Source organism: Eublepharis macularius, chromosome 4 (assembly GCF_028583425.1).
Source record: "Eublepharis macularius isolate TG4126 chromosome 4, MPM_Emac_v1.0, whole genome shotgun sequence".
NCBI lineage: Eukaryota > Metazoa > Chordata > Lepidosauria > Squamata > Eublepharidae > Eublepharis > Eublepharis macularius.
This window is the reverse complement of record NC_072793.1, coordinates 61,907,324-61,923,587: the sequence shown is the minus strand read 5'-3', so window position 1 is coordinate 61,923,587 and position 16,264 is coordinate 61,907,324. Positions and strand designations below refer to the sequence as shown.

Below are 16,264 nucleotides of genomic sequence, written 5' to 3'. Positions count from 1 at the left end.
ATCAAGTAATGAACATGCATTTACCTTTGAATTCTGTTCACAACTGTAAACAGAAAGAACAGAACTTCCATTTCTGCACAAAGGCACTTTTATGATCATTTTAGGAGTCAAGGTATAAATTCCCAGCAGGAATGGCCCTTTGTAACCTTATGTTTTCATTGTCTATGTATCTTAGGAACAAGCTGATTAGCACATTATATCCATTCACGTGCATTATTTCATGAAAGTTCTAGTCTGAATATAAAAGTGATAAAAGTATATGTCACTCCTGGTTCCTCTTTTTAATGAAGCTGAGCATGAGGCAAAACATGGATGAGATTCTTTGCTAGCAGTCTTCAGAAACACATACCCCCAAAGATCTTGGGTGTAAGAACGTTTAGTATGTTTCATTAATAAATATATATCCTAGAAAACACAGATACTTGGGAACAAGCTGACAAGCAGAAATAAGGCAGAACACTTAGAAAAAAATAAAACCATTATTTTTGCCAGCTAATTTTTACTTACAGCCTCTACATTCTCCTTCCTGGGAATGGGTCTAAGTTAGAACATCTTGACACAGCATAACAGAGCCTGTCCTTGATATCAGAGGCTTGGTACAGAACTGCAGCCCATGCTAACATATTTATGAACTTCCCAGCAACCTGGCATGTCCTTTCCTAAGTCAACCAGAAGTTAGGGTGCAGGCTCAAAGTTTCCCTTCAAGCCAACTCTTGAGCAATCACTGCAAAAGTCAGGACTGAAGGAACTTAGCCCACTAAAGGGTAGACCAGTAAGTAACCCACAAAGGCCACTTGACAGCTAGGCCAAACAGTTAAAATTGAGACTAGGATCCAGTGTCTTCTTCCAGCTCAACAGATCATCATATACTTGTCTCTCACTTCTTGGAATATAACTCGAGGATTTCATTATCCCATTCCAGTGGATAAGCCAGTGCTATTTTAAAAGTTTATCCTTCCCGAAAAATAGCAACAAGTTTTCAGACTATTTATAAAAGATTAAAGAAAGCCAGGTGACAATAAGGAAAAAAAAACTTTATTCCAGATTTGAGATACAATCTCTCATCTTCATAGGCAGCCATGAATATTTTAAGATACACAACAGTCTATGCTCATAAAATTATTCAGCAGACAATCCCAAGACTGGAAGACAAGCCACATTCCGAGTGAGACAGTGCTCCATTCCAGCTGCCCTCATGGCAGGAAGAAAAGGAGAGACAGGCACTTTCAGAGGTATAAAAAAACCAGGAAGTGTTTTAAGCAATTTTTTCTTAACAGATCAAGTAATAAGGCATTAAAGTAGTCCTGGATGGTTCTGTGTCTGTTAAAGGCACCTTTGGATCAATGGAGCTTTACAGAGAGTCTTTTCATAGCCTGCAAAGTAAAAAGCAGTTTAGTCTCTTTCAGACGAAATCCAGTTATTTAGCTATCAATTCTAGTTAAATTCGGGGGCGGGGGGGGGGGGAAACACATGCAAAGCATCACAGATGTTCTAGATAAAGCTTTATATTTAACAAGCTCAGCTTTCTACACTGTTCCCTAAACCCTGGTCAATTGGCAATAATGCTGCTATATAGCAATACAAAACAGTCAATGAGAGTCCATTGGCGTTTTTACAAAAAAGTTAGGGCATAGTGGAAACTGAGTACCTAGTGCCAGAATATCACTTTAAACTAAGAGTGCTAAGACACTGTCTCCTTAACTAAGCTCTAGTCTCCTGGTTTGTTAAAGACATACCAGCCCTTCCACTTCCAAGTCAAGGATGTTTCTTGGCAGGAAGTGCTGTAACAAATTCAGCCAAGCTCATTGCTTTGTTGCCCTTGAAGCCTCCCTTTGTAGCAAAGGCAGAAGTACTGCTGCCTTCCACACTTAAAATGCACCTACACCTTGGAAACAAGGAAGCTTAACAGTAAGCAATTAAACCATACAAGTCATTGTATAAAGGCGATTCACCATTTTAAAATAGACGTCACAGTCGAGGAGAAATCAGTTACGAGATGGGACAGGGAGAGCCTTTCTGAATTATTAATCATCAATACAGAAATCAACTTCATGATGTCAGCCACTGCTGAAATTGTTTGCCTTTAAGCGTCTTGGTTTTGAGCCCAACACATTGACATTTCTTTGCTGCGCCTTAGTTGTAACATGCTCCCCCTTCCAGCAATGTCCGGATACTGTGCTAGATATGAACGAGTATATATTCTTATTCGGTGTATTTCTTGCAATTTGCATCCCTATCTTGTCCAACAGGAAATGTTGGCAATATAAACTATAGTCTTAATTAGTAAGAGACATGGTTATTGGTACTCCAGGAAAGAGTATGACAACATCTAAATGGAAGATACAAATATCATGGATAGCTAAAAAGACAAATAAATGGGGTTTAGATCAAATCAAGCCTGAATTCTCCCTAAAAAATGAGGCTATTGTACTTCAGTCACATCATGAGAAGACAAGACTCTCTGAAAAAGTCAATAATTTTAGGGAAAGTGGAAGGCAGTAGCAAAAGAGGAAGACCCAAAATGAGATGGCTTGACTCAATAAAGGAAGCCACGTCTTCCAGTCTGCAAGATTTAAGAAAGACTGTTAATGATAGAACATTCTGGAGGTCTTTCATTCATAGGATTGCCATAAGTGGGAAGCGACTTGCTGGCATTTAACATACACACACACACAGATGGAAGATTCAGTCAGTGTCACTGTCTTCTTGCTCTGGAATAATTGCAGCTCACTTCAAGCAAGCAAAGAAGTGACTATCTATTTTTCTAGACAAAAGGATGCCAGTTTTTTACTTGTAATAAGCCCCATACTTCAAATATCTCAGCCCTCTCATCAGGTTTCCTATGCTAATTTGAAGCTTAGAGCTCTTCAACGGTCCCCTAAACAAGATGGACCATGTTACTGGTAGGTATGTATAACCTGCAAGCACACTATCAGTTCTTCTTTAAGTAAAAAAGGGACAGAAGGTTGATAAGGAAAGATTAATATCAAGATCAAATGCTTAGAAGCTCTGAAAAATCTGCATTATATGGACTGTGCTCACAGACAGAATATGACATAATAATGCAGCATAAGCAGAATCCTTGGGTTCAAGATACTCAGTTTTGAGAAATGCTAACTGAAAGGATGTATTAATTTCACCTTTGGCCATTGGTATCTCCTTTCTCTTGCAGATCTATTCTCCTCATGCTCTCGAGGCCACTGATCACAACTTTCCAAATTCTTTGAATATACCTAAAATTAGTCAACCTCTTATGTAAATGCTCAGCAATTGCAATAATCAACTCTGGGAGGGTTACCAAGCACATCAAAGCAGGATAAAATGAGGCTTAAAGCAAAGTCCGCATAAGTTTTATTGTTGCAGTTTATTGCAACGAAAAGATCTAAAATCATCTTGTGAATTAGACATCCTGAACTAAAAGTGCTATTGCTTTGAGCTGCCAATACATTATACATGATTTAAGAAATCCTCAGAAGTCAAGAATATTTACCCACTGTGGAAGAAGTGGATATCCTCAATGCCAGTGAAGGTTAAGATACCAGATCACGTTCCGCGATAGCTGTGGTCCAAAAAGGGGGTTGAGTTGAGCCAGGATTGCAATCAGCCAACTGCAAGATAAGTACACATTATTAAAGGAATAAATTCATAGCTAGGATGCTACAAAAGATTGAAGGAAGAGACTGAATGATTACAACTGAATAAAGCTTGTTGTCCAAACAAAATGCTTTCAGAATTAAGTTTCCACAAGAAGCAGAGGTGCTCAGACTTTTCCAGCAATCTACCAAAGTGCAAGGCACAGCTGAATAAAAACTGCCCCAATTTATTTCAGATGATTCTCATGTTTCAGGCTGACAACAGATCTTCTATTTAGCTTTTTAAAAATATGCTCCCGGACTTGCATTCAATGAGAAGTCCAAGATCAACATGAACATTTCTTTTTAACATTAACAATCATTCAAAAAGGCAGCATAGCAATGAAGTCACTATGCATGCCTTTATAGCCTTATTAATTTCAACCGTAACTCGTTTTCCCCCATGTTTTAGTTCCTGCAGGGTTATGGTATCTTGTTTTGAGTATGTATGAATGTATGAATTTTCTAATCTAAATTTTCTAATCTAAATATGCTAGTTGTTTCATACCTTAGTACAAAATAGAATCACTAGGAGAAAAAACATTGTCATCTAGTAATCTAATACACAAAAAGCTTAAATGTATTGAATACTTATCTTTCACAGACCCCTGTGTACACATGAAGCTGAAGTAGACCACTGATCTATCAAGGTCAGTCTGGTACTAGCTCTCTACAGTTTCAAGTAGAGGTCTATCAATCTATTGTTTTAACTGGATATGCCAGGGATTAAACCTGGGACCTTCCACTAGTGAGGCAGAAGCTCTACCGAGCCATACCTCCACCATAGTAAAAAGCCACTAACAACATCCATCTTACAAACATGCCTTCACTTGTCTCCAGGGCTTCTTTTCTGGGAAAAGAGGTGGTGGAACTCAGTGGGTTGCCCTCAGCGAAAAATGGTCATATGGCTGGTGGCCCCGGCCCCTGATCTCCAGACAGAGTTTAGATTGCCCTCTGCGCTGCTCCAGCGGCACGGAGGGCAATCTAAACTCCCCTCTGTCTGGAGATCAGGGGACGGGGCCATCAGCCATGTGACCATTCTCAAGAGGTTCTGGAACTCCGTTCCACCACGTTCCAGCTGAAAAAAAGCCCTGCTTGTCTCAATGCAATATGCACTAATCCAGAAGAATCTACAGCTAGAACAAGACAAATTGTGCAGTGTGGGGAAAACCAGGAAATGGAAACACATTTGTATAACATATTTGGTTTGTTAACAAATGTAAATACAAGAAGAATTTAAGAATCCCTTTGAATTTGTACAGAGTTACAGCTGAGTGAAATGTTCATTATACACAACATTTTGTGAACACAGGCACATCTAACTGCTATTTCTAGAATACTTTGGAAGGAGAAAGAGCAAAGCAGCTTTGTAATGGGAGCTGCTACGAACGCAGACTGCCTAGTCAGTCATGGAAAATTCCACACAAACCGGGATGCTTGGAGCAGAGAATGAAAACACAGGTCAGCTAAACAGCCAGCTACAGCAGCCACAGACAAGAGATACAGGATTAGTCCTCTTTAGATTTGATTGGTCTGACTTTCTTTTGCTTTTTAATTTTAGATAAGAGATATTAGCTTGCATAAAGTAAGTGCAAATACTAATAGCTTCTAGAATTCTCAGAGAAAACTAGCCTTTTCAACAGAACCAGAGCTAGGTGGCATGTTCTTGAATCCCAGTAACATTTACCTTAGAATGGCTCTTTGTGCATATTTAACTCATGCTTGGAGCCCAATTGCTATATTTGGGGTACCCTGATTAGACAGTGTTTGTCTTCCCATAAGCCAAAGAGTGTTGTGGCATTTGCTTGGTCAGTACCACTACCTGAGGCATGTGCTCCAGGCTGTGGTATACATGTATGGGTTCCTATAGACCAGTGGCTTTCCAACAGTTTCTGTACTGTCAGAAACACTAAGTTGCAATAGGCAACATCCAGGAGGTTTGGTTGCATTACACGGCACACACTGAATTTACACGGGATGAGGACAAAGTTCAACAGTCCCAGCCTGTTACAAACACATGAGTGTGTAATGTGTGACATTCAGGGTTTCTAGGGGAGATATGAATGTATGTAAAGCAGAAATTTTGAAAAACCGGAGAAGCTATACAACTGGAGATGATGATGCAGCAGGGATTACCGAAGGCCCTTTGGTTCCTTCTAACAACACAGTATTAATATGCAGTATTAATATGCAGCCAACTCTATTCTTCAAGGATAGGTTATCCTGTTTCCAGATTAACTATGGTGCTCTCTCCCCACTCCCCACATTAAGCACTGGTATTCACTCTGCAGATTGTGACGAGACACATTTGCAATTCTCATTGACCGAAAGAGCCATATCACTACTGCATGCCCTGATCTATAACCCTTTAATTACCAGAGTATCTCTGAGAATCCAGGTTTGTCTTTTCCCACTACTCGAAGTTATGGGCTAGCAGCATTCAACAGCGATTTGTCCCATACCACCTCCTTATTCAGCTGCCTATGCTGACCCAGCCTCAAATGGAGAACTCCTACCTCTGCACAAACTCGATGTAATCATCATGGGCAAGTTGTACTGTGTTGGAAAAATAAAACATTTTTATCTCAGAACCACATTAATAATTAAATCAGTCCAGTTCCTAAAGATGTTTCCTGGAACATGTAGCAGGTGCCACAGGGAACTATGTTCAGAAGGGCCTCAGGTGGAATGGCAGAGAGCCACATGAGGCTCTCAAACCTCTGAGTATCATTACATTAAAGTAAGGCCACTCCCAAGATAAATTAGAACTATCTTCTTCCCAAGCCTTTTCACTGAGGCTTCCCCTAAACCATAAACCCCTAAACTTTGAATTGCAAGTACGGGCCAGTTTCAGGCAATCAGTCATCATCTCTCTTCCTGCAGATTCACCACAGCATCTTCCAGTATTATGCTCATAATTTCTCTAGTTGCTGGCACTCAACACATATAACAGCCCCTAAGATGACCAGACTGTATGACAGGTCCTTTCACATTGAGACTCAATCACTTTTTGAACAGACTATTTGCAGCTTTAAAAAAAAATAATGTTCAGAAACAGAAAAATAATTAACATGTATCTGTAAAGAGTTCCTTGCACCAATGTGCTCATAGGCTTTTAACCATTCCTTCAGACACAGAACTGTGGTGAAATATGGTTAAAGCATGTCCTGAATACAGAATACAAAACCTACCTCTGTATTATTTCCAGGGTTCTAAACAATGTAGTTTAAACTACTCATTGCTATTTTGACACTACATTTCCTACCTGCAGCAAATAATATTACAATAAATAAATACAATTATTTAGATCAGGATGGAGATGAAAGGCTTATTATTAAACACAATTATATCAAATACACACGTGTGGAATCTATGCAGATTATGACTGCATTCTAAATGTGTCTTACAATAAGGACTAACACTTACTCATCTGAAACAGAAAGCTGAAAGCCTCGGTGGATGTCCATCGAACAGAATCTATACAGGAAAAAATTAGATTTTCCTATCACTGGTCCACCTGTGGTGGTTCTTCTAAAATGGTTACAGCCAAGTAAAAGATGAGATATGTAATTTTGAAGAGCAGTTGGGAGAACCACTATAGGGCTATACTGCTGCTGCTTCCTCAAACTGACTATTCATGAAAAAGGGTGAAGTTGAGTAAGAAAAGCCAAGATATTTAAAAGCTCTCAAGAACACTGACTCCTTCATGCTATTGTACTGAGTCTTGTCATCCCTCTATCATTACGTGCTACAAGCCATACATTTAAACAATATAATCAATAGGCCAGACTAGAGCTAATTCACGATTATAATGTTTTGCCATGTAAATATTTTTGTGCATTTTATTTCTGCTACTTAATGTGGTGTTTTGAATGTATGTTTACTATGGTTTAAAACGCAAACCTCTAAGAGAAGAAAGAGCAGAGCCCAACAGGTGAGTGTAAGTGATGATTGGATGGGGGTTGTAACCTAGGGGGCAAAGTGAACTGAAGTTTTAAGAGACTGGTTCTGAGGAAGAGTTCAGAGAGAGGCTGAGAGACCAAGGTAGTATGGTGCTGTAGTCTAAGAAAAGTCTGTATTCTTTCTTGTGGACAGTATTAGCCTACGTGGAATCTGAGGGCATTCAGTCTTCACAACTAGGTCTGTTTAGAAAATACAAAACCTGTATCTATCTTGCAACTAGGAATCTAGCGGTCTTAATGAAACCATTACAGTTTGGGAACTATCCTGAAACCATTATGCATGTGTACTAGGGTTGCCACGACCAGGTTGGGAAATTCCTGGAGATTTGGGGGGCAGGGCCTGAAGAGGGTAGGGTTTGGGGAGGGGCCTCCGTGGGGTATAATTCCACAGAGTTCACCCTTCAAACCAGCCATTTTCTCCAGGGAAACTGATCTCTGTTGCCTGGAAAACAGTTGTTATTCCAGGAGATCTCCAGTTATCACCTGGAGGCTGGCAAGCCTAATGTGTACTTCTAAATACACTGTTTAAGTAAAACATCTATCTAGTATAAAAGATCCCTTTTTGCCTCACAGCCACACCCACATGCAGATTATTCTATCATTTTACCAAATATAATTAATCTTTCCTGTACTGCTGGTTAAACTGAGAGAACTAAGCCAGGAGCCTTTGATGACAACAAAAATCTTTTGGAACACTTCAGTAGCATAATACAGGTCTCATAATGGGAGCAGAATGCCACACAACAATAAAGATTTACGACTGAATTAAAGCACTTAGGCCAACAAAGTATTCACACGAACAGTTCAGTGATGCTTTAAATCCAAGATTTAGTTATATGTGGAACTATATGGCCAAGTTAGATACAGAAATTGATTTGTTGTCTAGACATTTATGCACATAGATCAGAGTGACTGATGAAGAGGGGAAGCATAGCATTTAGTCTTTGGATAGCTAAGAGGGCAGATCAGCTGCACCCTTTAAGTGGCATATTCACTGAAGGGGACCCTTGAGTGCTCTCTACTAGAACTGAGCTATGGATACATTCAATTGTAAGATTTTGCATATACTGCACGATACAGGTTTGGATCCAGGGACATGATTTAGGGCCACAATGGGAAGCAAGGAAGTCATGCCGCATGAGCAGAAACCTAAGTGCCTGTGGAAATGCCAGCCTAGATCAAAGCCAGTCTTGTCACTCTATACTCAGCTGGCTCTGACCATTTTCAACAGAAAGCCTCATTCATGACACACTTAGATCTAATGCTTTGGTTGGAAGTACAGCTGGACTTCTGTAGACATCCTCTCCTCCACAGTAGCTAGTCCACACTACGGTTTCACACTCAGTCTGGAAAACCAACCTGTAGCTATTCACAAGATGAGAAGCTTTCCCTAGACAGGGACTCAGTGATCTGCACACTTCAGTATTCCTCTTTATTGCAACTCCTTCTTTACTAACATATGTCTCCATGGGCCTATAAACAGTTCAAGTAATGACTATTTATCAGGTATTTTAATGTAAGAAATTTGGGAAGACAAACGCTCCAAGTCTCACTACTTGGATAGAGAAAGAAAATATCCAACAGGAATCTTAAAGTGTAAAAACACTCACTATTTACATACATATATTTGTACTTTAAATAAAAGCAAACTGCAAGGCAGACTTCCTGGTTTAGTGTATTTTAAAAGTCTTCCAGGTCACATTCAGGACTTGGTGTGTTGAACCATAAACAAGCTAGATGTCCTTGCATGAAACTTGTTTGTTCCTAGCACAAAATCAAAACAGAGAGGCCCCAGCCCTAGGCTAATCCAGATTATAGCAAGCCAGTTCTTGTTTGAACATGTTAACTATGAACTATGCTCAAAGCTAAGTTTTATGTAGGCAACAATGAAGGAAAATTGATAATACAAGCAGGGGACCTGCAAGGATCTGTGGGAGAAGGATCTCTCCCCCATTATTTCCTCTTTAACTTTCCTGAAAGCCCCCATAGCCTCTCCCCTTTTCCTGCTGCCTCCTCCTCCTCCTCTCCTTCCCAGCCACCAGTCATCTTACCTTTATCTGCCTCACCCTTTTCAGATTCCCACCCCCCATCCCTCCCCATGGCAGCTGGAAAAAACTCTGGATTAGCTGTATGGCACCAGCCACCAGGCCCACTGTGGGGTGCTACATGAAAGCACTTGTGAGAGAGCATTTCACTTTCCCCTATACAACCCCCTCCACACACATTATTTCCATCTTCCTAGCATCCCCAATATCCTGTTAAGGAAAAACTTCAACAAGATAATTTTGGAAAAATAAGACTTTTAAGTTTATTTTAAAGACAGACTGTTGTATCTCGAGCCCCCCTCCCACAAAAGTGAGGTCAACAGCAAGTAATATTTTCATTACTTCCCTCTCTTCTTCCGATCCACCAACAAGCCTACCTTTTACCTTCTCCCTATATTCAGCTATATTTATTATTTATTTACTTCATTTATACCCTACTTTTCTCCACAATGGGGACCCAAACTAGCTGATATCATTCTCCTCCATTTTATCTTCACAACAATCCTATAAAGTAGGTTAGGCTGAGTGTATGTGACTGGCTCAAGATCATTCAGTGAGCTTCCATGGCAGAGTGGGGGCATTTGAACCTGGGTCTCCCATATCCTAGGTGAAAAGTAGCAAGCAGCCAGTCCTGGGTGAGTCATGGAAATTGCATGGTAGCATGTTGCCTAGTGGTTGCTGGTATGCCTGGCCCCAATATGTCTGCCCTCCAAGGCAGAAACAGCTCTGGAAAGGACCCTGCTCTCTTCCCCTGCCTTTTACTAACAAAAACCAAGGCTTGAATGTTGCCATTAATGTTAGTTTTGCCAAGCAATGGGCAAAGAGGTCATTTGTTTCCTAAACAGGTTCTGCTTCTATCATTTTTTTTTTAAAAAAAAGATTTCAATATTTTTCTGCAAACCTGGGACTTTTCTTAGGTTTGTAGAAAGCTGTCTTGTCTGTCCATGGTCTAAACTCTGTTTTTCAGAATCCACAAAATGGGAATTGAGAATTAGATGCAAAATGCAATTCCAGTTTTGTAGCTCGTAAATGCTAGGATAAAGTTCAATCTGACTAAGTGAGCTGCATTAATGAACTAGAAGCCTGACAGCTGGCAAAACTGGACCAGAAGTCTTGCTATATTTTGAAATTTATTATTATATGTCATCTAATAATTTTCTACAAGTACATGCAATAATCTGAAAGATTCAATTCTAAAGAAGGAGAATGGGAACCTGAAAAGACAGCAATTGTTCCCAGAAAAAAACCAGGAAGCTCTTCAGAGAAATTTGAAAGATAATACAACCAATTAGAAATGCACCCATCAGTTGCAAAGTACTTGATACCACAAAATGTCAGAAAGAGGCATAGATGTAAATTACAGCATTATGATAGACAAACACAATCAATTCTTCTGAACAAACCTTTAAATAGAACAACCTGAAGCAATCAGAAGCAAGGTAGGAACACAAGTTAGGATCCAGCACAAGGATTACAGCTCTTTCCAGCTTTCCCTTCCCCAAGCATTCCTTCCTGACCCTGGGAAAGTTTATTTCCAGGGTTGCAGGAACCACATGGAGCCACGTAGATCAAGAGATTTACAGTGGAGGTGGAGAAGGGATGACATCATTCTTCTTTCTATTCTGTCAGTGGAGCTGTGCTTATGGAAGAGGCAGGAAGGAGCGATCCCTCCCCCGCCACATATAGTGCAGCCTCCTTACCCACTATCTTGGTTCAGAAAGGACTGCAGGGGGAAGGGAAAATTGGAAAGATCAATGACTGTGAGCACCTTCCACCAATGGATTGCAGGAGCCAACCCAATTACTGCAAGAAACAAGAGTATCAGAAGACACAGTCGGTTACGCATCATTGCAGATACACACGTATGTTGTTCCCCTCCATTATGATACTGTGACTTAGGAACAACATTGATTTTCACCAAGCATATGCCTGAACAATTCTAGCTCTGTAACATCACAGTCCTGGCTATGTCTCAATTGAAAGGAGAAATGTTGATACTTACAAGAGGTAGCAGCAAACAGAGCATGTCACCAGCATTGTGTTGATAACACTATAGGAGAAAGCAAGGAGAAAGCATTGGAAAAACAGAAGAAACATTTAAAGATTAGCATTAGGCAGCAGAAAAAAAAGATTTCTTAATCTCTGTCAGGTGCAGATTGAGGATTATCCAACAGCAGTGGAATCAGCTGCCTAGGGATGTGGTGGGTTCCCCCTCATTGGCAGTCTTCAAGGAGCAGCTGGACAAATACTTGTTGGGGATGCTATAGGCTGTTCCTGCATTGGGCAGGGCGTTGGACCAGATGGCCTGTAAATCCCCTTCCAACTCTATGATTCTATATGTTAAACAGCATTTATATATCACTTCTGCACAATCAAACACATTCTCAGTAACCCTAATGACCACTGTAAGGTTGTTCAGTAGTATTACCTCCATGTTTGTAGAATAAGCTTTCAAAAACCACAGTTCTCTTCGTCATAAGCTTTCGTCAGAACTGTGGTTCTCAAAAGCTTATGCTACAAATAAGTTGGTTAGTCTTAAAAGTGCTACTGGACTCCTTACTATTTTGTGACTACAGACTAACATGGCTAACTCCTCTGGATCTACCTCCATGTTTGATATAAGAGACTGAAGCTGAAAAATAGTTGGCCTCAAGTCACCTAGTGAACTTATGGGAGAGACCATGTTTAAACAGGGGAAGTCCTAGTTCACTGCTCTGTTTCTTGGGCACCACAATACTATCTTTGCAATAAATGAAACTCTCCCCATCACTCCTCACAACCACGGTTTCTTAAGCAACAACTGTAACTTCTTCTAGAGCTCTGCATATCCCATGATCATACCACTGAAACAGGGAATTTGGTACTGGGCTGAGAGTACTTTGCACTGTAGGATCAACTTTTACTTTGGGGATGGGGGAACAGTTGTATCACCACCTCTGACCTGCAGAAACACAAGTTAACCATATTTGATGAACTTTCCGGAGCTAAAATAAGGTCTTATAAGGAGTTCCAACAGGCAAATCAGAGTATTAACACACTGTTCTTCCCTGGCTAGAAGAGAATAAATTGCTCAGAATAAGTACAATTATACCAATACACTTAAATTTATAGAGGACACAAAATTAAGTTGACCAGGTAAATAATTCTGATTTTCTTTCTCCTTTGCTAGCACACTGAATTCAAAAGCTATTGCACTATTACCCCCACTCACTATTTGTAAGGCCTGAAAAAGCAACTTTGCAAACTGCAAAGGTATTATTTGTGAAAACCTAACTTACAACACTTTATTCAGGTGGGGTGATTTATAAGAGCAGGCAGTAATGTACAGCCTGGAATCATAAGACTTCCCCCTCTAGTCTGTGGAGTCCATGCAGCTGCCATGTCATAACTCAACACTGGACATTGTGAGGGTAAAAGATTTTCCAGGCAAAGACCGACTACACCCTAAACAAAATATATGAATTGTTAACCTGGGTCTCCTTCTCCGTCTCAGAAAGGTAATCTGCCATGGCACATAAGCATTCTATTATGAACTACTGAACTGAGTTGCAATCAGTACAGCTTCACAAGGTTGTAGGATTGAACTACAACTTCAAAGGGGAAAATGAAGGCACATGCAAGTGAATAACCTTTCTCAGCTTTTCAGTATGTAAAAAAGTTTTTTCAATGAAACTAACAACACTAAACGGAAAAGTGGTCTCAGAATCATAGAATCATAGGGTTGGAAGGGACCTCTGGGGTCATCTAGTCCAACCCCAGAAGTGTGGGTCATACAGTCAATTTTATAATCAGGCATCTTTTCATACTGACTTTCAGTTCTGAAAATTAATTTTAAGATTATTGCTACAAGTCATGCCCAGTTTTTGAAATATAAATGTTCTGTCCTACTTTGTTAAGTCACCCTGGTAGTAATTAACTCTTACATGGATTCAGATACAATTTAATTGTGCACTTAACAGCTCTCCAGCATTTGAAAGACTCAAGACAAAGGGTAAGACACTGCAATTTTGAAGATAATCATTTTAGTGACATAGGGAATATACAAAACATTGATCAACAGGGCAACTGGATCCTGTACAAAGGAAGTAAGTAAATCATTCATTTTAAGTTATATTGAAATGACTTCTAATATTTTACAGTGAAAGGAGGTTCTGTATACTTAGGACAGAAAGGTCAGAACAGATACCACTAGCAGTCACCTTAACGTTCAGCACCAGGATTAGAAACACATAATGAAAAAGGATCTGTGAGGACAACACTATGAAGAGGACAGCAGGGTGATCTAGATAGAAAATTTTCACACAGAAGACCACAGATACTACTACTAAGAGACAGCGGAGAATCCGGTGGTCTACAATTACAAGCCCGTCTGAAGTATCCATCTAACAGCTTCCTGATTAGAAGGGAAAAGGTTACGCACTGAGCAGACAGGCGAGACAAATTATCACAAGACTCTGACACGGCAGCCTTCCATCTGATCTTACAAAGCTGCGCCCACGGGAGTCTCTTAAACATCTCTACTAGAGGCACACGGTTCACTGAGCCCCGGCCCTAGCAGTTGCTCGCCTGATACGCAATGCACTTAACTAGCACGCAGTGCCTATTCGAACTAGTCTGCAATGCACACGATACGCGCACATCCTCGGGAAGCTCTCCCTAGGAGAACTCCTAGCATTATGACTCTGCATTCATGCTTTGCGCGCAGGGCCCGGACCCGGGGGGTTGGAGTGATGCAGCGTTGTCACAGGAAAGGGGAAGAGAGAACTACAGATGAAGCGGGACCCACAGTCCCCAAATGAGGAAGGCTGGCAGCCGGGCGGCAGCGGCCGAACGTTAAGCAAAAGACTGTTTCTGGTCGTTCTCGACAGTTGTCAAGCCCAGACGAACGATTCCCGCCGAGGGAGCAGGACCCCAGAGAGCCGCCGCCGCTGGCAAGTAGGCCCGCTCCGTGGAGGGCATGACTGAGATGGGCCCTCACCGCCCCTCCGAGAGACGAGGCGACCCCCGTTTCTCCTCCCGTCACTTACCCTCTATTAGGCCCTTTGGGCACGAACCACGGGAGGACCCCGCCGACCACTGCCCAGAAAACAGTCATGACGGTGATGGGCACCGCCAGACCGCCGTACGCCATGGCCGCCGCCTTCTTACTCGCCCAGCTCCGACCGCGACAATGGCCGATTCCCAGTCCGAGCCTCCTCAAGCCACGCCCTCCTCGGAATCTCGCCCAATCAGTGTCCCCGCAGAACAGGAATGGGAAGGGCGAAGTGGGGAACCTTCCTTCCACTCCTCGGTTGGCGAGAAAATCCGGGGCGGATCGAGGCACGGGACCGGGAGCGCATGCGTCCGGAATGTTTGGTGCAGCGTACAGTCGCCTTTTAATCTGTGCGCAACGCCTTGGGCCCTTCTTTTACACCAGTGCAAACTTAGGTACATTTCAACAAGCAGAGAGGTGCTCCTCCTCTCGTATCAGGAATCTCTCTCGTGTCGAGGGCTTTGGCTTGATTTATATACGCAGGCGAGTGAACTGCTAAGAACGAAAAACTGGACCCTTTTCGGCTGCTGATGCAAACCAGTGGTTCGGACAGCAGCCAACCAGTGGCTCTGGAGGATCTACAAACAAAACATAGAATCCAGGGCCTTCCCCTTTTGTTACCTCCCACCATCCGTATTCTATCTCTGACTGTGGAGGTTCTCTTTCATCATCTTAGTAGCTGATAGGCCCATTTCCCATGAATTTCTCTCTCCTCTTGATATATATTAATAGCTATCTCTAGGTCCAGTGCCAGTCAATTCCACATTTTAATAATCCATTAAGTACTTCCTTTTATCTGTTCTGAATCTATTGTTCATTAACTTGCAAGAGCATCCCCAATTCTTATTATGGGGGAGGAAGAGAAAGTTCTAACCAGCTTTTCCAACTCATGCAGGTTTTGTCATGCCCGCCCCCCCCGCCCTCCACACCAGTAATCTTTCCTACTCACTTAAAAACCTGATGGAGTTTTGAATGTTCCAGAAACAAGACTCATTGCAAACAGAAAGGAGCGCATCCAAGACAGGCATCTGCCCCGTTTTCTAATGCGTATAAGCTAATGCTCCAAAACATGTACCCCCATGATCCCCCACCTGGATCATGAAGTGGTACAGTCACCACTACCCCTCACCATTTTTCCATTTGATTCCCATCTATTCTTGCATGCATAAATAAGGCCTTAGGCCCTGCAGCTGACAACAGCCAGTCAGGTTAAAACTTTTTTAGATCTATTAAGGACACCTCTGGGTTAAACAAGCTCTATGTAGATAAATACAATACTGAGTTAAGGTTGGCAACAGCTGAGTGTGCAATTCCTATTTGCATATGTGACAGTCTCTAGCTTTACACAACAGCTAGCAGGCATACTGTACACCCAGTGAAGGTGTTGGAAACATCCAAAATGAACTCCAAGACAGCCTGACATTATGATGACCATTTTTGCCATTGGCTGCGTGTTGGTTTACTGTAAATTGCTTAGCCTAGAGACCATAATCATGTCATGACAAAAAGAATGCCAAAAGCCTTTAATGGCTGCTTCATCAAGAACTCCCATTAAGGCTTCCCTCCCCACACAAAACTTGTAGGAAAGGCACT

The 16,264-nt window shown here is 41.5% G+C and overlaps 1 protein-coding gene across 2 annotated transcripts; it reads right to left on the bottom strand.

Moving 5' to 3' along the window:
- Positions 1–1,013: 1,013 nt before the first annotated feature.
- ATP6V0E1 (ATPase H+ transporting V0 subunit e1) lies at positions 1,014–14,835 on the bottom strand. 2 transcript variants are annotated; one of them, XM_054975159.1, is made up of 4 exons: positions 14,667–14,835; positions 11,642–11,689; positions 3,491–3,608; positions 1,014–1,373 (listed from the first exon to the last, which is right to left on the bottom strand). In XM_054975159.1, the coding sequence occupies exons 1-3, from the start codon at positions 14,768–14,770 to the stop codon at positions 3,515–3,517; spliced, it is 246 nt and encodes an 81-aa protein (XP_054831134.1). In that variant the 5' UTR covers positions 14,771–14,835; the 3' UTR covers positions 1,014–1,373; positions 3,491–3,514. The 2 variants fall into 2 exon arrangements, with proteins under 2 accessions (XP_054831134.1, XP_054831135.1); XM_054975160.1 differs by having other exon boundaries at positions 3,495–3,608.
- Between the last annotated feature and the right edge of the window lie 1,429 nt (positions 14,836–16,264).

Excerpts from the sequence above, each read along its gene's own strand:
- ATP6V0E1 (XM_054975159.1), bottom strand. The coding sequence starts at position 14,770 with ATGGCGTACGGCGGTCTGGCGGTGCCCATCACCGTCATGACTGTTTTC. Across the intron at positions 11,690-14,666 it reads CCCAAAGGGCCTAATAGAGG|TGTTATCAACACAATGCTGG; the intron begins GTAAGTGACGGG and ends TTTCTCCTATAG. Across the intron at positions 3,609-11,641 it reads TCTGTTTGCTGCTACCTCTT|TTGGCTGATTGCAATCCTGG; the intron begins GTAAGTATCAAC and ends CTTATCTTGCAG.